Consider the following 23,701-nt stretch of genomic DNA (forward strand, 5'->3'; position numbering starts at 1 on the left):
ACAAAAATCTGCCCTGTGTCAAGGAAGACACGATAGCACTTTTCTAAATAACCTGAAATATGTAAGTTTAAAGGAATTACAAAAAAACAATTTATGAGAAAATCGACTTTCTCATGATTTTTCACTTAGATTCTTAAAACTTTAGATTATGGTGCATTCAAGATACCCACGACTATCCCATTTGCTGGTATTTCTTTGAGACATTTCTTAGATGGGTTATGTTGAACTATGAAACTGCCAGAATTTGACCAACTTGACCTACAAAAAGAGTCACTTCATACAGTTCAGTCTGCCAGAAATAGAGAACAATCACAGCCCGAAGGGAGGGAGGAAACAGCCAGCTGTGTATTCAAACAACTGGCTTTCCTGATTCTCCACTTCCCTTTGCCCCTGCCGTCTGGGAGTGTGTGTGTGTGTGTGTGTGTGTGTGTGTGTGTGTGTGTGTGTGTGTGTGTGTGTGTGTACACTTGTGCAGACTTCTCTCTACAGCTTAGAAAATTTATCTTTTTAGTTCCAAAAAAACCAACAAATGCTTAGGAGTAACTGCAGCCCTTAAGAAGAGGTGATTGTTGACAGAAAACCCACAAGACAGTGGCTGACGAGGGGCTTCTCAGACAGGTCACGATTTGATCTGCTTTCTATTTGTGCTTCCTTCTAAATCTAAGCTAATGCCTGCAACACTAAAATCATCCTGGCTACTGTGCATTTGTAGTTTTGACTTATTTTTTTTAGTATGATTAATATTTCATCATAAAAGTATTGATTTCCTTTAACTAAGAGACTTAAAGTTTGCTGCATCCTTAAGCATGATTTTATTATGTCTTGGGCCAAATGTTTTTCCTCCCCTCAGAAGAATGCTTTTTCCTTTTATATAATGTGTGTCAAGAAGAAAAAAAGGAATTGATTCTCAGAATTCTGCATGATAGGCAACTTTTAAGGAACATATCTAGTATGTGTACTTGGACAGATACTTCTTAAATGTGCCTGTATATTTAATTGCTAAGCCTTTATAGCCTGTTAGAGATAAGCACTGAGGCACAGCATTTATATTAAGATACGAGAGACACAGCTCCAAGAAAAATGAATTTGGGTGAAATTAAGACAATTCTGGACATGGTCTCAAACTTCTGGGATTCATAAAAATCTTAGTTTCCATGTTATCATCTTTCCCTTATGAAAAGCATCAGAAAATAAGGAATCCTGCTGGGTTAGAGCTACTCAAAATGCTACAGTTCTTTCTCTACCTAAAGTGGTGGCATCAGATGCCCGTGGCAGACTTCGAGAAAGTGCTCAATTTTACAGAGTCCATCCAGGAAGCAGGCGGAGGGCAGTAGCTGGCAAAACAAACTGAGCACTCTGAAATGTTTAAATATTGAACATCCTTTCTTCTTCCTCCCATTTATTATTAACTTAGACCCGTATCACTATATACATTGACTTCATTTCTTCACAAGAATCTAAGATGCAGTGACCGATGCTCACAGGCCGACAAGGGTCAGGGGGTGAAGGGGGGATTTGGGTTTCTTTCTTTCATACCCTCCCTGGAAATCCTTTACGGTCAGACCCGTGTTTTTAGAGGCATGAATTCCTGGAAACGTCTCAGCCTTTCAATGACCCCTGGTGCCCGAATGCAGATGATTAGTGCCCCAAATATCGACAGACTGGACTTTCTTCCCCTTCCCAACAAGGGGGCAGTGTCAGAGGAAGGCTATGTGAAAGATGCTGTAGCCACAAGACCAGTGAGATGTGGAAGTACCATTAGGACAGGCACTCTATTGTTTGGGACTGTGGTGCTTCTCCAGCGTGGCCCAGGTGAAACAATGCTCAGGACGCCATGCGAGGGCGAGAGAGGCTCTGGGCTCATGTTTTGTTTATTAAAATCCTCGGCCACCAGATGTCCTCTGCTCAGTTACTAGACAGTGGAAGGGGCTGGCAGTGGCCCTGTTCTGACATGTGAAACCCGTCAGATGTCAGTGATCCAGGCCAGCAGCCAAGGAGACTCAGAGCCTCGCCTGCCTGATTCTCCCGAAGAGGAACGTGTGCGATCAGAAACACACACCTACGATCTTTCCAGAACATAAAGCAGCACCTCTTCTTGGGGCCATCGAGGGTGGAGGTGCGCACACTTCAGGCCCTTGCAGAAACCTGCTGCCCTCCTGCCAGCAGGGTGAATTGGTGACTAGCGCTCGTTTTTCCTGGGCTTTTATCTGTTCAAGTGAAATTGTCCCAAATGACCAGCCGAAGGCTTCCACTTTCCTTTAAAAGGCAGCACTACATTTGAGATCGATGTTTTCCCCTGAAACGCGCGGGCTAAATTTATCTTTCCTTGAATCTGCTCTCTGGTCTGTGTGCTGAGTTCTCGCTTGCTGAGTTAGGGATCTGCTGGCCAGTGCCGTGCCAGCCCGAGGACTCAGCACCCAGCCCTACCCTGTGTTCTCTCACATACCAAACAAACCCTCTGGATTTCTGAGGGATCCTTCTGTATCTCATTCTCTGAAGTCCCCTCCCTGTTCATTAAACTCTGGCTTCCCAAGTTCTTTTCTGGTCCCCAGTTCTCAGGATTTACCCTACAAATCCACTAGGTCCACTCGCCTCAAAGGGCTCTGGAGAACCCCTTCCCTTCCCTAAGTGGCTGCCTACTTGTGATCTGATTGCCTTTCACAGCAGTGGGATGATGCAGGCTGCAGTGAACTAAATCAGAGAACTTTTCTCTCTCTTAGTCTTGCTTGGCAAGTTGCCCTGTGAGTGAAATTTCACCGACTGATTTAATGCCTGATGCCCAGAGGACCCAGTATTTCTGAAATCTCTATGCGTCCATGTGGTTGCGCAAGAACATGCCCTAAACAGACACTTCAATAGCAACTTTCTATGTTGCTGTTAACCTGTGGACTCTTTTTCTTTCTGGCATGAGTGAGAAATGGAGTAAGAACGTGGCTCGATGGGAAGAACGCCTGTGCACACGGTGGTGGTGGAGTGTGCCCACACGCGTGGAAAGGGCCCTTCCCTTTGAAGCAGGGAGCCAGGCAGCCTTGCCACAGAGCCCGGTGAATGGAACCCCGGGGCCCCGGTGGGGCAGCGGGGAGGGGCTCCCGCTCTGCTTTCTGAAAAGTAGCCTGGCAAGGTGCTATCAAGAGCCTTAAACGTGGGCATTCTCTTTGACCCTAAGGAATAACTGAAAACATGAACTGGGATTTCTGTGAAGGGGTGGTCATTCCAGGACCACGCAGAGTGTAGCCAAAACAACTCCCACAGCCAAGATAAGGTGACTGAGTAAACTGTGGCTAACCCAGGCGGCTATGGGTTGAATTGCGTCCCTTCCTCCAACTCTTACTCTTGCCTCTGGTATCTCAGAACGTGAACGGAGCTGCAAACAGGGTCGTTGCGCAGATGTAAATCATTAAGATGGAGCCGTCAGGGTGGGCCCCGAGCGGGTACAACTCAAGTCTTACAAAAAGCGGTGATGTGGACATGGAGACACATGCGGGGGAGAACAGACATGAGGACAGGGCAGAGGCCGGGTGGCGGGCCTACCAGCCACGTGCCACGGACTGCAGCAGCCACCGGGAGCCGGCAGGGAGGCCTGCGGCAGACTTTGCCTCACTGCCACCTGAAGAAACCAGTCCTGCCCACACCTCAATCCCAGACTTCCGGTCTTCTGAACTGTAAGACTATGAATGTCTATTGCTGAAGCCACCAGTCTGCAGAACTTTCTCATGGCTGCCTTGGGTAATGGATACTCTGACAAAGGACTACTGTGCAGTCATTAAACGTGAAGCTTAAGAAGAGGTAGTTTACAGCTCAGGAAAATGCTTCTGATGTAATAGCGTTACTGCTAGGAGCAGGAGCCCAGGTCCCAGAGCTTTCCTTCTTGGGTTGCACAGATGTGCACAAGAGGGTGGCTGAGAATGCTCAGTGTGCTACTGTCTGGGGCAGGGAGAGCCTGGGACCAAAATGCTGAGCCAGAGAGACACAAGTGGCCATGAAAAGGAATGCACACGATCTGTAGGCAGTAACAGATTTCTGATTAACAGTGGTGTCTGAAAAAAAGCAAACTATGGGGGTAGGTACAGGATTATGAATTTTGTTAGGTTCTTAAAAAGGTAGCTCAAACCCTAAGACAATTACAGATTCATAACTTCTTATCCTAAACCCCTATGGCCAGATATGTTCAGGGTGGGCTTTGCCACCGAAACAAATTAAGAGTTAGATTAAGGAAAAAATTGGTTTTTACAGCTGTTTGGGTTTTAGAACTGCGGAGCTGGGGCTGAGGTCTTGGCCTGGCCGTTGGTTACAGGCACACATATGGAGCTCAGCTGCAGAGGAGGGTTTGGAAGGAGACCAGCCAGACACTGAGTGAAGGGCGTCGGGGAGTGACCACTGGGGTGGAAGAGTCAAAGGAGCCTTAAGTTTTACTTGTCAGGTCAACATTTTTGGTTCTCAAAGCATCAAAGTTTTGTTTTTGTTTTAATTAGTGCATAGTAGTTTGGCAGTCCACTGGGTTGCATATTTATACGTGCATATAACATACTTTGATCCTGAATGACTCATGTATTTCCTGGGTAACTGAAAATAATTTTTTAAAATGAGAAAAAGGAAAAACAAGACACAGACAGAAAGTAAGCTGAAATGGTAATGATGTGATCTGCTGTGTTGGTGGGCTTATGAGGATTTCCTCTGCCTGTAGCTGTGCATTTTTCATGTACAATTTCATTTGTAATTTCCTACATTCATATAATAACACAGAAATTAATGAAACAGGCCAGTCACAGCAAAACAGCTGACTGGTCCATCCATTCCTGTCACCGTCAGCTTGTCCCGGGCACGGGGACCTCCAGGGGTTGAGCCCCGTGACCTCTCCGACCTGCAGCCACCACGTGCTCACCCTCTGCCGGCTCCGCAGCACCAGCCCCGCACCCCACCGCCATGAAATATGGCCCCTTGGCCGGCCTCTGCTAACGCACTGGCCGCTGTGATTCATCATCTCTCTTACTTTCTCTGTTCTTTATTTTTCTGCCCTCTTTGGCCTTTGATTGCTTTTCGGGAGTTTATCATATTGAACTTTTATCCCTTTCCTGGAAACCCTATTATTTTTTTCTTCCCTTTCACAATTAATAAATAATCGTGAGAGCGCATCATTGAGCAGAAGTTCACCCTGCCTGCCCGCAGCGCTGCCGGGGCACCTCCTCGGTGGTCTGTGTGCAGGCACAGCACCTGTCATATGGCTGTGTCCTCGTCTCATGGGGCTGCTCCGGATTCTATGAGATGGCTGGGTTTTCACAGCCACCCTCCAGGGAGGAAGAGCCCCGGCTTAGAGCTAAGTGCTGGGGCACAGACAGAAAAAGAGGTACCACAGAGGAGAGTAGGTTTGGGGGACGAAGAGAAATGGGCTCAAATCCTGGCCCTGACGCCAAATGGCTGTGTGATGAGGCTGTAGCCTTGAGCCTTGGGCTGCGTACCTATGGGGAGAGTAAGCCCTACTTCACGCACTGCTACGAGGGTGGAGCCAGAGGAGTATGAGTAACTGTGCTTAGACTGCTCAACAAATGGTAGCTGGCAGCAAAGCTGTAGTGAGAATTTACCGTCAGGCATCCTTCACCTTTACCAGCTTCTACCACACTAAAAGAGGGTTGGTGGCCCTAACTGCCTCCGAAATACAATGGGCCCATCTTTTCTACGAGTCTCTAGTGTGAGGTGGGCAAAGCTGCCGGCATGTCATCTACCAGCACCAGAAAGTCACCTGTGGGTCACCAGTCACCTGTCCCGTCTCAGTGCCACAACATTAGCTGCGCAGTGTGCTTCAGGGTTTCAGCCGAAGCACAGCAGTGCTTCTGATACCTACTTTCTTTCCCAGAAGCCATGATTCTGAGGTCAGACCACAATCAACAGAGATTTCTGGAAAGGTATAAAATGCAAACTTATCTCATGATTTACAGGAAAGAAAAGGGAACAGCAGTCTCTTTTACCAGTAAGAACAGAGTTGTTATTTTTTTCTCTTTCTTCAAAGTCAAAAAAGAAATGGAAAAAAGGCAAGTTTTAGGGAAGAGGAAGGGTGCCAGGTGAGTCTGGATTGCATCAAGGTTTCCAAATTATTCCGGAATGTACTGTGTGTTCTATTTTTTTTTTTTCAAATTTGGACTTCTTTAAGGAAAATGTGGCACAAATTGGACTATTTCATGATCAAAAGGAGACACGAATAAGATAATCTGGTCTTTAACCCTGCCTGATGGCTTCTGACATCTTTTGACAGTATGACTAGTTCAGAACGGTATTTCTCCGATATAAGTCTTATTGAGACATTCACACACTGCACAATCTACCCATTGAAGCGGGCTACTCGCTGGTTAATTTTAGTGTATTCGTGGAGCTGTGCAATCATCACCACAGAAAATTTTACAACGTTTTCATCATCCCCGTAAGATTATAACTCATAGTCGAGGATTGTAAATGCATTACTCCTGCCTCTGCTGAGTAAGCCAGTAACCTAGCCTTAGGCACTACCTCCCACCCCAGATTCTGCTGTCCACTCTCCTGCATGTGGCACAAAACATCCCACCCTTCCAATCAGGCCCAAGTCCAAGAACTTCCCTTTCCGAGCGAATTTATATCCCACGTCTATTTCTTCCTTGTGTTGTTTGCTAATGAGGGGAGGAAGCTCTGGGCTGAATCCCTGTCTGGGAAACGGGGCCCCACTTCTCTGGCTAGGGTGGAAAATGACAGAGGGAATTCTGTGCCCAGCCAAACTGGTAGCAGGTGTCCCATGGACAGCACTATTTTCATTTGATGGGGATCTATGCAGTCTGCATGTCAACATATCACCAGCTGTCTGGTCCACGAGGTCCCTGCCTGATCACAATGCTACCCAGATGTGTTCTTCCTCCTTTTCCTCCCCTCAGGCCAACATCCCTTCCTCAGAGCCCTTTACTGTAGGGCTCTGGACAGTGCACCAATCACAGTAGGTGGTCCTGGCCTCTCTGTGGCATCCACAGTGCCCGGGAGCTCTAGAGGAACTGATCTATTTGACTTACCCAAGTCCCCAGGGAACAATGGCCACATATAGAAAGGAGTATGAAAGCTCTGTGGGCTCCCTCTGTCCCTCCTCCATTATCACCCATTTAATACTCAATGGTCACCACCTACAGGCCCAGTACAGCCCAGGAGCTAGGAATCCAACAGTGAACAAGACACAGTGCTTGCCTTTCTGGAGCTTAAAGTTCAATCACGGGACAGGGTAGGACAGGGTCAGGGAGCAGGCAAGGAAATCTTGGGAGGGCTGATGTTACAAAAAAATCAAGCAGTAGGGTATGTGGAGGGCTGGGAATGGGGCAAGGACGCTGTCACATAGGACGGTCAGAGAGACCTCTCCTGAGGGTGACCTGAGGGACGTGAGGACAGAGCCACAGAAACCTGGAGGAAATGTCCCACACAGAGGCCACCTGTGCAGGACCAGCGGGCAGGGGCATAGGGGCATGGTGAGGCCCAGGTGAAGGCCCCTGAGACTGCCCTGGAGTGAACCACAGGCCCCATGGGAGAGGGGAGGTCAGTCTCAGGGGAAGCAGGGGAACCACACCGCGTAGGAACTGGGCCACTGTGAGTGATGGCAGCTAGTGATGCTTTAAGCACAGAAGACATATGATCTTCTACCTTAAAAAGCTCTTTTCAGCCACAGTGCTGAGAACAGACTGCAGGGCACTAGGGAAGAAGCAGCAGGTTGATTTGTGAAGCCTCTGAAATAGCCCAGGCTTGGTCAAGGTCAGTATCTACTCATTTCTGTCATCAATTCACTGGGCCCAGATACCCACTCATTTACATTATCCATGGCCACTGTCGGCCGCACTGGCAGAATCTCGCTGTGACAGGGGTCATTTTGCCCTAAAAGCCTACAATACTTACTATGTAGTCCCTCAAGAGAGAGCCAGCGGGTCTGTGGCTGGGAGATGGGCACGGGAGTGAGCGGCCCGGGCTCCAGCTGCTTTTCTCAGGTAGACCTGAGAGGCGCGGGCAGGCTGGGGCTGGGAGCAGCAGAGGTCAAGCATGACACCCGATTCTGGCCCTGGGCCTGGTGAGTGGATTTGGGCTCCAGCTGTTCCACACAAGGGCACCTTCTCTGATGCCTCATTTTCCAGCTAAGTGTAGGTCATCATCCCCATGGGCCTCGCCCCGGTGATCAGTAGTTTTCCTGTTCCAAGGGCTGTTTAGAGTGTGGCCTTTAGTGTCTTCTTGAAGCCCACAGTGGCTCCCTGGGCTTCTGATGAATCTAGGATGCTTCACTGGGTACAGGAATCTATTTCTGAATGGCTTCTCCTCTTGCTGTCTCCCCTTCTCCTTGGGTTGCCTGGAGGGCCCCCATTCACATACTGCAGTTGTGACACCTATAGAGCCACATTTAACTTGGCCCATCCTTCAAAGCCTTGTTCCAGGGCCTTCTCTGCCCAGGGCTTTTAATCACTGTGTAGATCAGGCTCTTCTGCAATAGTGTGTTAGATGTCACCTTCCCAGGGTGCCATGAACTACTTGAGGGCAGGGCTTTCTAGAACCTTTTGCTCCCCCTTCCCCTTTTTTGGTACCAGGGATCGAATTCAGGACCTTGCACTTGTGAGGCAGGCGGCAGAACCACTGAGCTAAATCCCTGGCCCTCCCCAGTTCTTCCTTTTTTAGTACTGGGGATCGAGCTTGGGTCCTTGTGCTTTCTAGGAGGCAGGCGGTAGAACCACTGAGCTAAATCCCTGGCCCCTCCCCAGTTCTTGAATAGAGCATGACATGGAACTGTGTGTGTGGGGGGGGGGGGGGGGGGGAAGGAGCGAGGAGGAGGAAGGGGGGAGAGGGGGGGGGGGGAATATGTATTGGAAGGAGCTGGAGGCATAAGGTGCCCCATATGAAGGCAGCCAGGGGCCAGTCCCTTCCGCCCTCTGTGCCCAGGCCCTCCTGATGCGGGCCCTGCACATGCTGCCCCCATCCCAGCTGTTCGGAGGAGGTTTCCCTACTCCCCACCACACGGGGCAGCTCGCCCTCACAAGCTGATTAGTTACTGGTACGATTAACTGAATGACACTGCAAGTTCCACGTGGCAGTGTCACTAATCCAAGCACAGTGCCTGGTACCTAGTAGGTACTCAGTAATTGCCTATGAAAGACAGGAAAGCATGAAAAGACAAATGTCACTGCTGCCCACAAAACTTACTTTAGTGGATTCACAATGAGCTAAAGAAGTCTCCAGAGGGTCGGGGATGTAACTCAGTGGTTCTGCCACCTGCCTTGCAAGCACAAGGTCCCAAATTTGATCCCGGGTACCAACCAACCAACCAACCACCACCACCAACAACAACAAAAAAGAAGCTCTGAGATTCCTCTCATCACTAAAGGTCTCAATGATACTCTGAGCCAGGCCTAGAACCTTCCTTCGACAAAGTTTCTAAATTTTCTCATGACAGCAGGCCGTAACTGTCCCATGTGTGGCTGGTGCCTTATTATTTTTTAAGGAGTTCTGGTAGAGTCAGGCTAGGCTATGAAAAAAAGTAGGGGAAAAGACTTGGTATCTCATAGCCACCAGCCACTGGGCAAAGGTCTGGTTCAGGAAGCCCAGACAACCACTCAGGACTGCTGGCCAAGCCATCACCTTGAGACCCAATCAACCAGTGAGCTCTGACAGGTATGTTCAGGAGCCACCTGGGAGGGGCTGCAGGTGAGATCAAACTGGCTCTGCTGGGGAAAGGCCGGGCACTTCCTCGGGTCACTGGCCCAGAAGAAGCTTCCTGGACGATGGATTCAGCAGTAGGCATTGATGTTAGAGGGCCCAAACGTGGGTTCTGGCAACTCCACTTACCGCTGTGTGACTCTGCGCTGTGTAGCTCTCTGGCCTCAGCCTCCTATCTGCCAAGTGAGGCCAGCAGTAGCTCCTTCCTCCCTACGCTGCTGTGAACCAGGTGCTACAGATGCTCAGCTCAAGGTGGGCGGGCCATGCACTCGTCAGCCTTCCCCAGTGGAGCCCAGCCCTCAGACATTCCTATCTCAGAATGACTTGGGAGACTGAGCGCAAAGGATGTGACTTCTTGGCAGTGCGACCAGCTGGCCACCTTGCTTTCTGAGCCTCATCTTCCTGTGTGGCTCCCCTCATCGGACTCCTGAGCTCACAGGTAGGAAATGTTCTGCCAACCCCATGGTGCTGCATGGGCAGTGGGACAATGCTGTTCAAGGGCCATAACCAGGCGAGCTGTACCTAAACCCACCTGTGCCATGGCCGGCAGAGCCAAGGGCACCACCTACAGACTTGTGAGTAGCCTGGGGAGCTGAGCAGAGCGGCCAGGACATGAAGCTAGGTGTGCTGGTTGCCAATGACAAGCTCATGACCCGGGCACTGCCCTGCCCCCTCTGGGCCCTGCTCCCTCATCTGCCATGATCCTGAGGTGCACGTGCAGACTGCTGGTCTAGCTAAGCTCTGCCCCTGTGAGACAGGGCCTGTCAGGGCTTTACAGAGCTTCCTGTCAGCACACAGCACCTGTGAGTAAGTGGGATTTGAAGCAGGGACAGGGTGTCCTGTTTCCAGACATGGTCCCTGAACCTTACTGGGACAGCTCCCTATCAAGGACATAGCACCGTGGGAACAGCACAGTGACGTGTCCTGGCACACAGCAGGTGTTCAAGCAAGGTTCACCTGCAAGCTGCTCAAGCCCAGCAGCTTCTTGTGGGTACTTTGTGCTGGACACGGTAGGGACAGGAGATGAAGGAGGATTCTGTATCTGCTCCCTGTTTGGGGGCGGGACAAAGAGGTCAGAGAGAGGGGCCAAGGAGCAGCTCATGGTCTGTACCAGGCTGGGCACCACTTCAGGATTCTGGAATGCGCTTCGGACGTGATGGACAATCCTGGGCTTCAGGCTGGAAACCTGGCCAAAAAAGACTGTGGTTTTTGTTTTGTTTTATTTTCAAAACATCCAGAATTTTGTAAATGTCAGCTATTTCAGAATATGCTCCAGGCGACCAAAGGTGGCAGGGTGTTTGCAGAAGGCTTCCATTAACACCAACTCTCTGAACCACCTGACTGTGCCCAAGGTTTATGAGGGCAGCTGCCATCTAAGAGGCTGAAGTGTGTATGGAACCCAGTGTCTGAGGTCTGACTGCTGGCCGGGACCATGCTCGGGAAGCTGTGAGAAAAGGGTGCTGCACCTCAGAAGCTCCACAGAGCCTTCAAGTCAACTTAGCAAGAAGGGAACACACTTTCCAGAAAGCTGGTAGAAGCACAGCAGCAGGTCCTTGGCTGTGAAATTCAGGGGCACTGCTTTCTGAGTCCTGCTTGCCCAGCTGCACCGTGGAAGTAACGAAACTACATACTTTTCTCCTTACGTAACACACAGCTGCAGGCATCAATGGGGTTTTTATCCTAAGATGCGTTGAAGTACACCCATATACAACGCACCTGAGTTTCTGCCTCTACTAGTGAATACTTTGGGCAGAGTCCCAGCAATCACAGTCCAAACTGCATATTTCACACAGTTCAAGAATCTACTCCCCAGACCAGACTCTGAATGTCTCACATTCAACATGGAAGCTGAGGAGGTGGCTTTCAAGGACTTGTGCTCACAGCAAACCACCACAGAGACAGTAAAACACTTTACAAGACCCTGTCGACAGGCTTTGGGATCTCTTTTCTCGATTACTCTGAGGCTGAAGGAAGAGGCTGTTTAAGTGTGAAGAAATGCTAACAAAACAGCCATTCCCATTATGCTGGAGTAATACTGAGTTCTGGCCCTTTGGGAATTTGTTTTTTTAAAAACCACCACTGGCCTAGCTGGGCGTGGTGGCGCACACCTGTAATCCCAGCACTTGGGAGGCTGAGGCAGGAGGATTGCTGTGGGTTCGAGAACAGCCTGGGCTACATAGTGAGTTCCAGAGTTCCAGGTCAGTCTCAGCTACATAGTGAGACCCTGTCTCAAAACAAAACAAAACAAATCCACCACTATGTGTGTTTGATGAAAAGCACATTGGTACAAAATGCTACGGCTGCAAGCTGCAAAGGAAGGCCTGTGCTTTTCAGCCATGGGTGCCGGCTCTAGAGGAGAAAAGGATGACAGAGGGCTGTAACTCAGGAGAGGAGCTAGGAGTGGGACAGAACCCATCGGTGGCTGCACCATGCCAAGCTCGGAGGCTCTCTCTGGAGGCCAAGGCAAGCCATGTGTCTAGCCATGTCTAGAGTCCCCCGAGAGTTCTGGGGCACCATTCCAATCGCCCCAGCTCCGGAAGGCCCCTGGGGCAGACGCTGGGATCATCACAACGCCCTCGCTGGCTACAGGCACAGAGAGCATTCAGAAGGGGACGGAGGCTCTCCATGTTCTGCGCTGAGCCAGCCCTTGTGACTTCCCACTCCCTGAACTCTCAGATGTCACCGGACACCAGATCCTGTTAATGCCGTGGGCTAGCTACTTCTGGGTTCACAGCACGGTCCCTTACCTAGGAAAACTCTTGCGAAGGGCAGTCAGGGGCACTTACTACGCATTTGTTAAAGGACAAAAGATTTGCCGTCACCTAAATATCCATCAATAGGGGACTGACTAAATAAACAGTGCTTTGCCCAGATGACTGATGGCAGCAGTCAGAAATGAATGAAAGTAATCTTGTGGCAACAGGAAGAAAATGTCTAGGGCATATATTGTTAGATGAGAACGGAGATCGGGTTTTTAAAAAATAGCAATATAATCCTAGAGTACAAGTACAGTGTGTAAACACCTAGAAAAGGGATAGAGGAGGACACCCCAACCAAGGAGGCTCCTCTACGGACCTTTTCTCACCCACAGGGGGGGCGCAGTGCCACCTACTGCACAGGGAGTGAGCCTCAGATAAGGGCCGAGGGCCTGTCTCCTTCCTGTCTACCTCCTTCACCGCCTCTCCCGGCTCCAGTCAATCAAAACAAAGTCTGTCGCTGCCCATGTCCGACTCCTCACTCCTCGCTGCTGCCTTAGAACCCTCAGTGACTTCCAGCTGAGTCTGGGGTAAAACCGACCCCGCATCGGCCCACAGCCCTTCGCCATCTGATCCTGCCTGGCTTTCTAGCAACCACGCCAGTGTCCTCACGCCAGGAAGCCCATCATTCTTGCCCTGCAGCCTACTCTGTATGCCCAGAAGAGCAAGTACAGGGTTCACAAAAAGCCTCAGAAAACACTTGCTCAACAGATCTTTCTTTTCCCGATCCTACACCCTAGTCATTGTCCTTGCCATGTGACTTCCCTGGGATTTAAAAAGTTCCTTTGAAAGATGCCACTTGATTCCCTCTCTCTCCCGTATCTTCCCTACCAAGTGGTCCCCCGGGCTGGCCCCAGGAAGCGTCATGTTTGATGAGGACCTTCAAGACACGAAGGAAAAGGACATGTGGAGAACTCAATGATTCCTGCCTCTCTCTCAAGCATCAGCACTGTTACTGTTACAGCTTCACTGCTTGTTTTAGGAGTTCTTGTGAATTAACTAACATTCCTGTCAACTAGCTGCACAGTGAGCATAATTATTTGGCACCTCGTTCTCTGGACCTTAATGGTAGGCATTTGTTCTTGGGACACGCTGAAGGGGCTCCCTGGTCCAGAGGACACCCTGGGGTTCCTGGAGCTAGTTAGAGATAGTCTTGCAACAAAAGTCAAATCCACGTGAACTTTTATCAATTTACGTAGAGAAGCGAGGGCTAGGACCTTGTTTACAGGTTTATTGCCATAAATGAACCTTTCATTCTCTGCATCTGTTATCACTTGTCTGTTAAGGAGAACTTGTAGTTGATAAAAAATGATTCAGAAAAAAAAAATGACCCAGAAGCAAAAAGATAAGCATCAATAGGAAAAGGGTCAAAAAGTTCCTGCAAATAATCTTACGTACTTTTTCTTTAGATGCAGAGACGTGTCCGTGCAAGTCCTATTCTCTGCTGATTTCTGCGCTCACATTTGAATGGAACCAGCAACGGTTCTGGGGGTCCTGAAGTGCTCCTGATTCCCAGGTGCCCTGCCTCTTTAGAACTGAAGATGCAGTGGGGTCGCGGAGCAGGAAGCCCTGGTCCCGATCCCCGGTCGGCCATCATGAGCTGTGTGACGCTGGACGCAGCGCTCCTCCTCCCTGGCACAGAGCTTTGGGGTCGCGGAGCAGGAAGCCCTGGTCCCGATCCCCGGTCGGCCATCATGAGCTGTGTGACGCAGCGCTCCTCCTCCCTGGCACAGAGCTGAGGAGTGCTGCCGGCTTCCCAGAGCAGCTGTGAGGGATAAAGGGGACCTAGTAGTGGCTCGAGATGGCGGTTAGCAGCAAGGGGACAGGATGTATGCTGGCTGGTGGCCTCAGGAGATGAGTCTCTGTTCCTCTCTGAGGAAGCTCTTCCTCTCTGAGCTACGGGACTGCAGGAAGGTCTGTTCTGAGTCAGGACCTCTTCCGTGAAAGGGGGACATTTCTACCTGCTCTGTTGAACTCCACTTTCTTTTTTTGATGCTGGGTATGGAACCTAATACCTACTGTTTTATCACCATCTAACGAAAATGTTTTAGAAAAGAGCACATGTGTACTACTGCAGGGTGTCTTTGCTATTTACTGGAGAAGGCACTGTGTTCATCGATAGGAAGGGAACCTGCTATCTGGAGTCTCGGGGCCAACCCTAACTGACGACAGCAAAGGCGGCGAGCTCAGCTAACCCTTGTTGCACATTTCACATGTGCTGGGCACCGATCTGGGGATGTAGGGCATGACCTCATTTTGAGAGATGACACTTTAATCTCTGTTTTGTTTTTCAATTGTTTGTTTTTCACACATAAAATTCACAATCTTAACTATTTTTAAGCACACTCACACTGTTGTACTTATCCCTGTTTTTTATTGGAGGTCCAAGGAGGTGAACTCATAAGGCCATGGCCAAGCAGCAAGGGTTAGGTGGGAGCAGGAGGCTGGGCCTTGGATTTAGCCTGTCGGTTAGGCTCCAGATAGCACATGGCCGTGCAGCTGAGCCACCTGCTCCAATGCTGCCGCTATCCAGTCTGTGTGGCCAGTGATGCTGCCCAGAGCAGGCCTGCCAGACTACAGAATATTCCAAGAGATACCAAGGTCAACTGCAGACAGCAGACGGCGTTGTGGTTGCTTCCCACACCGCCCCCATGTCTCTGCGCAGGTCTCCATCAGTAGCCAGGGAGTAGTCCCTGCTACAGGACACACTGCCATCACACGAGGGCACACAGAGGCGGAGGCAGGCGCTGACTTTGAGAAGTGCAGCAACGTTCACTTCTTGGGAACTCTTCTCTTCCCACCTTCTACCTGCTGTGAAAGCTGCTGGGGGCACAGTGACTGTGTCGCCACATGTCACAGGGGGAGCGCTCTGCACACAGTAAGTGCTGGTGTGTCTACTGGGAAAGTGTCTTTGGAGGCAACCTAAGACATTAACTGGGGAAACCTTGCGGGCCCGACGGGAGGATGTGGTTCCTTTCCAGGCCTGTGTGCCCCATGCTCTCCTCAAACTCCTGAGGTTTTCCCTTCACAGCTACCCTGGGAACCCTGAAAAAAGGCCTGGCAAGCAGGGCACGCCTCTGGCTCAGCTCAAGGCTGATTCCTGAGTGGGATTTGGTCCCCATGTTCCTGACCTAACTCTGGAAGGCTGATCTCTCAAGATAGTTCCAGCAAGCTTTGAAAGCTCAGTGCTGGCTGCTTTTGCTGAAGCAGGGTTCTGAAGTCTCGTTTCTGCTTTTTGTTCATGACAGGCTGAGGATGGACTTGTGCAAGATGGGGCCTCTACAATGACCATGCTCCACCAGCCTTGCCTGGAACCAGTGATGTTGGGAAGGGGCATCCTTCTGAATCGCTGCCTTGCAACCGTTGCCCTTGACACACAGGAGGCAGGTCTTGAAGCATAAGGATGTGGGTGTGTGTGAATGTGGGTGCAGAAGACAGGGATGGGGAGCGCTCTGTCTAGGCCGGGGCCACCCCATGAGGGTATTCTCTAAAAAGTCTATCTTCCACTTGGGATCCCTCTCTTGGAAACCCAGGGGCTATTCTTATTTTCAAAAAAACCTCTCATCCTCCAAGAAGAAAAAAAAAGAAAAAGAATCTCCTCTGAGACAGGTACAAAGCTACCACCTGAAGGAGGTCAGTCACTGTCAATGGCAGCCTGGATGCAAGAACTGCAGGTAAGATCTTGGCTTGCCCTACATGAGCTCAGAAGTCTTGGACCTATCCTCAGTTTCTTCCCTATAGAGCAGAACGTGGGATACCAGCTTTCAGAGTCATCAGGAGGAGAGAATTAAAGCACTTCAAGTGGCCAGCACAGTTAATTCCTTCAAACTATACCCTGTACTTCTAGAAACAGATGTGACTTTTTCTGCCCCAAATATGCAGTCGACAGTGTGGCTCCGCTGACACTGGTGAGGCCCCAGGGAGCTGTAGTCAGGTATTTATTTCTAAAACCAGAACAGGGCAATTCACAGGGAGTAAGAGAGGTTGGCTCAGCATGGGGGTGTGAGGGGTGTGAGGGGCTCAGGGTGTGACCTGGGCAGACTTGGGCTCCAGGGTTGGGCAGGGAGGGGGCAGTTTGATGTGACTCTGGGCAGGTCACTGCCTCATGTGCAGAAAGGAAAAATGTAAGGTTGTTGGGAAGATCAAATGAGAACTATGCATAAAGTGCTTAGCAGCTCAATAAATTTTGCTTAAAAAAAAAAAGGCCTCAGGGTAGGAATCGAATTTCTGTAACTTACTGACCTGCGGGGCCATTCTCTGAATAGGGAGCTGAAAGTGGGAAGGGTTTGCTGGGGGTTGGGGAAGCTGCAGGGCAGCAGGCCTCCTTCCTGTGTGACTCCAGAAAGGGTATTTTTGCCTTAGGAGCTGGAAGGAGAGAATTGGCTCCAGTTTTATAATCGGAAACAAGAAAAATAACAGGCCTAAAAAACTCATTTCTGGGAAACACCACCAGGAGATGACATTAGCACCTAGTACATTCTTCTCAGGGGAGGGAAAGGCAGAGCTGATGTCTATGAATTAAACATTCAGTTTTTTCTTTTCTTTTCTGGATATCCATATGAGGCCTGGGGTCAGCTCATCTGGCTCTCAGCATGCTGTCATCCAAGGCCTCCTGTGGCTGTCAGTGATTGGCCTGGCAGTGCAGGTTTCGGTGGGTTGGACAGCTGATAAGGCCTGTTTGTGAGCCTTTGATAAAGATAACACCCACAAAGAGCCCAGCAGTCCCCAGATACACAAGCAAGGGATCTAAATCTTTGCCTCAGACACAAGGCTCCCCAACCCAATGGGGAGCTGGGAAGGGGCCAGTAAAGCAGAGCATGGCATGAAGCCCAGCTCTCCAGCTGGCACCCTGTGCCACCACAAACCAATGCCGGGATCCAGACCTGAGCAAGACAAAAATGCCCAGGACACAGGAATTTCGTCTTGTGGGATGACCAGATGCATCAATTTGGCCAGCCCCGTCTTTCTGCACCAACCTCCTTATCCACTGAGCACCTGCTATTCCACATCAGTGCTGTTGAGGGCCAGCCAGATGAGGGTACCACCAAGGGCCTTCATTAGAGTGCAGGACAGTGGTGGCAAACAGGAATGAGTATTTTTTTGGCTAAAATGAGTGCTATGAAGATCCTGGGAAAACAATTTGGCAGTCCCTCAAAATGTTAAATTATCATTTGGCCGAGCTTTCACTCCTAAGTATATACCCAAAAGAATTGCAAACAGTGCAAACCCGAATGTTTACAGTGGCCTAAAGGTGGAAAAATTCACTCATCAAGGGAGGAATAAACAAACAAAATGTGCCCTATCCATACAATGAGTATCATCCAGCCATAAAAGGGAGGAAGCCTGACACATGCTGCAGCATGGATGGACTGTGAAAACATTCTGCAGCGTGAAGGAAGCCAGGTGCAAAAGGCCACGTACTGTATGATTTGTACGTAACATCCAGGGACTGATTAACCATCGCCAGGGGTAGGGGAGAGGAGGGAATGGGAGCGACTGCTAATGGCAATGGGGTTTTATGTTGGGGGAGGGTTTTGGAATTAGCAGAGGTTATGATGACATATTGTGACTGTACAAAATGCCACTAAACAGTTCAAATGGCTAGCTCTATGTTCTGTCAACTTTGCCTCAGTTTAAAAAGCAAAAAGCAGCTGCCACACAGAGAGGGGATGGGGTAGGCTGGGCATTTGGGAAAAGGCCCCCAGGAGGCTTCAGAGAAGATCCAGGATGAGGGAAATGGGGGTATGAGCAGAGGCCCTGAAATGAGATGTGCTTCGCCCTAGTGAAAGCTGGACAGAAAGCCAGCATAGTTGACACCCAGGGCTGTGCTACGTACAGATCACTGGGTGGGCAGAGAAGGTAGGAACAAATCTTCTCGGAGAGGGGGGAAGGCAGATGGCATGGAATATGGGCACTAAGGGGCTGGGGAAGGAGGCACTGGATGGACGTTTCTATTTTTGCAGTGGCAAGGTTGGAACTGAGCACCTCAAGTTTTACCTCTTATTTATACTCCCAGCCCCACCTGGGAGGCGTTTAAGCAGGTTAGAGAGCAGGGAGAGCCCACGTTAACAGGGTAGGGGGTAGGTCACTAAGGCCCCATCAATGAGGGCTGCCAGGGCACCTGCCCGGGCACTTTGCCCTGGGAGCCTTGGGCTGTGATCTGTCAGCTCTCCCCATACACCTATCCCACCAGGTGAGCACCTGTAAGCAGCCACTGCTCTAGGAGATCACAGCCTGGGGAAGAGCCACCTAGAGGGCCACCTCGAGTTGTCTCTTGGGCTGGTTTTGAACAAACTGCCCACGATGGCAGATTCTGGAAAGCAGCTTTGGCCGTGGGCCGAGGGCACTAACCACAGGAGCACAGGCCTGAGTCTAGATGACAAGTGCCTTACACCCCCGCATGCTGGCCACACTGAGCCCTCCCCGCCAGACAGGTGCACATAGGGACAAGAGCCATAAACATAAAACCAGCTAATAAACAGAATCAGTGATTTCTTACTAAGCCAAATGGCAGAAGGAAAACACACCAGAGTGGCTAGTCACTATCAGCTCTGATTTATACTCTCCTTTAATATCTCCTCCAAGGAAATGAAAAGTGTGTTTTCATCAAATATAATCATTTATAGCTTCTAAAGGGCAGATAAACTACCGTCTGACAATTACCTGGACTGGCAGATAAAATTGGAAGATGTGTCCTAATAAAGCAAACTCTGCTAGCAGCTACCCTGAGGCGTGTGGCCAGAGCTGTTTTTTTCTGTGAATTATTCCCCAGGAAGAAGTAAGCATCCCATAGAGCCTGGGCTTTTGTAACAGTGTGGTCTGTGCCAGGGACCTCATTCCAGAAGGTGGGAAAGGGCTGTGCTCAGTGCCCTCAGGCCCCTGATGGCAGCCATGGGAGTGGCAGCATCAAGGCCCACTTGGCCAGGTTCTGCTGGCCACCGACCGCTACCTGCCTCACCTTTAGCCCCACTCCACTGAGTTCCCGCCCACTCGAGGTAAGGGTGGTGAAATTCAGGAGATGTGCTGCCAACTCAATCTGCTGCCTCGTGCACCGCCCAGACAACAGCTCGGCCACTCTGGGGACAGCAATTAAATGGAGGAACGTACTTAGGGTCTTCTGGGTCTCAGTGCTCTTGCGCTACCTTGTCCAAGAGTCACAGACTAAACCACGGAATGTCTACGGTCCCCAAGGGAACTTCCTTGTCTTTCCCGTATCTGATCAACGGAGAAGGCCTTGGCAGGGAACAAATGCAGGCTTATTATTCATTCAACAAGCACCAAAGGAAGCCACAGTGCTAGGTGCTAAGAGACAGCAGTGAATGGGACAGACTGCGGTCCCATACAGGTGACTTTCACCAGGGGGAACGTCAGAGCCAGGTTCACAGATATGTCAGCTGGGTAACGTGGTGCCATGGAGAAAATAAAATAGGCTAATGTGAAATTTACCTTTGGCCAGGGAGCATCATAAGAAAAGGCCTGTTGGAAGAAGAAGCAGAGAGGCTGGGCTTGAGCAATGGGTGTGGTCTAGACAAGAGTATCCAATGCAAAGGCCCTGGGGCAGGAAAGGGCTCAGTGATCTAGGGTAGTGGTTCTCACACTGTGCTCTGGGAATCCCTGTTTTCCTAAAAATAGTAAGACATCATTTTTCTTTTATAGTCACTTTCCCAGGGGTACAATGAGGAGTTTGCCAGAGGCCACATAATGTATGCTGTCACACGAGACTGAAAGAGGTACAGGAGAATCTGCTGCTTTCTACTAAGCCAGACTTTAAAGAGATCTGCAAATATGTAAAATCATCATTTTTGTTTTGGAAAACAGTTACTATTCAACCATGGTATTTATGTCTACATACAACAGCTTTGATGGAGAATTACTAAAAGGATTCCCTAGCTTTAATTTCTAATGTCATGAATATTGGCAATTGTAATCCACATAAATAACAAAGCCTCTTTGGGCCCCTCTGTACTGCTCTTCAGGGAGGCAAGGGAAGAGCCCTGAGCCCAGGATCATGAGGAGCGCTGATGTTGAGGAGCAGGACAGCTGGCCAGGGTAGGGGTGGGTGAATTGGGGAGCCAGGTCGGTGGGGACTGAGAGGCTGGCCGGGGCCACATCTCACAGTGATCACGTAAGACCAGAGGGAGATGTGAATTTCGCTCTGCGTCACTGGGAAGTCACTGGAAGGCTGAAGGGAAGGTTATGGCAGAATCTCATTCACTTCTTGAAAAGATCCAGTTGCTGAATGGAAGGGAGAGGACAAGACAGAATTCAGGATGGCTCCGGATGTGGAATGGCCACTGCTGTGCGCCCTGACTACTAAGGGGAAGGGTTGCTGCCCTCCTTCCCCATCACCGCCCACCTCAACTTACACTGGCATTGCTATGTGCTCTTTGAGCCACTGCTCTGAAGCCAGCCCACAGCAGGAGGGCACATAAATGAGAATGTCCACACACTACTCCCCACACCTCAATGGCATTTCCACTGAGAGTCCAGGAGAAGCCCAGTCAAGGGTTCTGACAGCTACCTTATCAACTACATGCGACTTGCTGTGGTCCCAACCTGTCCCGCCTCATATTCCCAGTTCTGGGGCCAGCAACAGGATGCTGGGCACCCCAGTTGTGCCAGCCACCTGGCCTGCAGGTCTCACACTTCCCCTGGAAGCCCAGGCAGTGCAGGAGGTAAGTAATGCATCTTCATCACTGCCATGCATTCTGTCCGCAGAGAATGATCACGTAAACACCGAAGAATGTGACAGTTGGCTCGGTTTGTTTATGTACACTCCATCTTGTCCAAAAAGGATAACAGTGGAAATAAGGCCTGGACTTTCTCCTTCACCACTAAGTTCTGCCACTGAAAGAGGCTCAATGACCCCAAAAGAATTCCTTACCAGGGCTATCTGTGTTTGGTTAACCTGACCTCACAGCCATAATTTATATTTACTGAGCAAGCTTCACCATAGAACACAAAGCAACCTGGAGAACTTCTGAGCAAAAAGCCCTCTTATCCTGGACTTGGACATCACCTCACATTCCCTGGCTGGAGACAGAGGTGGGGCTGCCATCAATCGCACAGCCTGGGATCGGTCTTTTCAGACAGCTGTGGGTGGCACAGGAAACAGGGGCACTCCCCTCCCCGAGTTCATGTTGGGACCATGAAACACTTCCCTTTGACTTGGCAGATCCCCTGCTGGGAATTTATCCTGCAGACACCCAGGAGTTATACAATTATACAGACACCTAAAGGATGCTGATTGTGACACCATCAGAGCAAAACACTAGAAATGACCTGAATGTTCACCACTCTAAAATATGTTCTGGTTTCTCTATAGGGCAGAACACCATGCAACAGTTAACGGGAATGAAGTTGGGTGTTTGTGCCAACGTGTGACACTGACTTAGCAATGCAGAGTCAAGGTTCAGAACCACATGTGTGCTACTGTACACCTCCACGTGTGCAACAGATACGCAAAGACACATATGTGATATACAGAGAAACACTTCCGGGTGGATATGTAAGGAACTGTTAGTAGTGGTTACTTCTGGAGCAAAGTAAACGTTTTCATTTTAGCATATCTTGTTTGGATTAAAAAAAATCATATGGCTACAGTATATTAGAGATAAATTAATTGAATCAAAGGATGAGAGTAAAATAAATCATGGAGGAACAAAGGACCCACATTTGGGGTAGGATCTTATTGGCTGCACTTTGTTTTTAAATCAACAGCGACTTTGGAGGTCATTTCACTACACCTGCAATTCAGGTGTGAATCTCAAACATAGAGGAGTGGAATGGCAGGGAAGACCTGGGCCGGTTTCTGTGTTTTGGACTGGAAGGAAGGTCTCTCTTTCGAGGGACCGAGGGATCTGGTGCATATGGATGTACTTAAGGCCCATGTGTTAGAACAGGAAGCAGGGCGGCTCTTCTGGAGAAGCGGTTCTTTCTGTTCTGCCAAAGTGACAATGAACTTTCCATTCAAGTTTCCCCTCTGCGGGGAGTTCAGGAGGAGGGCTGAGACAGCTCTAGAGAAAGTGGAATGGAAGGAAAGGACAGCTGGTGTGCAGCGAGGCCCTCTGCACACAGCTCGCTTCTTCAGGGATTGTACCAGGAAACACATAGTATTTCTTTCTAGTCATCTTTCATGGAGGAGGAAATTACTCTCCCACAACCTCATTACCAAGAATCCAATTATTTCCAAGAAACTTCTTAGTCTCAATTCTGAGAAGTTCTTCATATACCCCCAAAATCTTTGGAAAACCAAACTGAAGGGGCAAAACACCAAAGGGAAAGCCAAGATTTACTTCTGGGGTTTGTGTTAATTTGTATTATGCTTTGATACATTCTAAGAAGCTGGTGCTTCAAGCTGCTGGGATTTCTCAGAAAGAACGGGCAATGTACACAGACCCAACAGAGAGAAGGTCCCCAGATCCCCAGCGGGAGGGAACTTACCTGGCACCTTGTCCACAGATGCGAACACAGAGCGCTGCACCGTGGGGTCACTGCTGCCTCGGCGGCCCTGATCATAGAAGCGGAAAGGCAGGTGCTGGGTGGAAGCGGAGGTGCCAAGTCCAAATCCCAGGACTTCAGTTGTTGGCTGGATTGGGAGGTCCAGGAGTGCTACAATCAAACAACAGCCCAGTTCACTCTTAGTACGTGGGATGGGACAGGCAGGAAAAAAGACTTGGGGGCTGTGGCCCAACCATTTGTGGCACTTGGGAGATACCAAGCAGGCAGCCTTGCTCTGGGGAGACCAGCAGAACACGGAAGATCCCACTGAGGTTCAGAACATGAAACACAGCCAGGTATCTAGTGAGGGCTTCAGGCCAAGGTTGAGACCAAGGAATGAGGGGTTTTGGGCTTGGTTCTTCAAGCAGAATGGATGCTGGGCCAATTTACACCTTGAAATCTCGAGTTCCATGTAGATAGACTCTTGCCAGTGGCTTAGCTTCTAGTGGTGTTTCAGACCCCAAAGAAGCAGGGGTAATTCTCCCCTGAAGGTTTATGTAAGTATATATAAATGACCCTCATATCCGCAGGGGATTGATTGCAGAAACTCTTAAGGACATTAAAATCTGAAGTTGCCTAAGTTCTGTATGTAAAATGGCCAGGTATTTGCAAATAACCTGGGAACATTCTCCTGTAAACTTCAAATCATCTTTAGGTGATTTATACTCAATAGGATGTAAATGCTATGTAAATAGTTGTTATACTAGATTGCTAGGGAAATGTTATGGGGAAAAAAAATCTGGGAGTTCAGTACA

General features: G+C 49.6%; 1 protein-coding gene across 1 annotated transcript in view; it reads right to left on the reverse strand.

The window, feature by feature from the left end:
- The window catches only part of Clec16a (C-type lectin domain containing 16A), a 213,138-nt gene that overhangs the window by 23,387 nt on the left and 166,050 nt on the right, over positions 1-23,701 (reverse strand). Inside the window, exon 22 of the mRNA XM_010610069.2 lies at positions 22,890-23,057. Coding sequence (XP_010608371.1) covers positions 22,890-23,057 — 168 coding nt within the window. The remainder of the gene's footprint in view (positions 1-22,889; positions 23,058-23,701) is intronic.

Source organism: Fukomys damarensis, unplaced genomic scaffold (assembly GCF_012274545.1).
Source record: "Fukomys damarensis isolate Sample0158 unplaced genomic scaffold, DMR_v1.0_HiC HiC_scaffold_34, whole genome shotgun sequence".
NCBI lineage: Eukaryota > Metazoa > Chordata > Mammalia > Rodentia > Bathyergidae > Fukomys > Fukomys damarensis.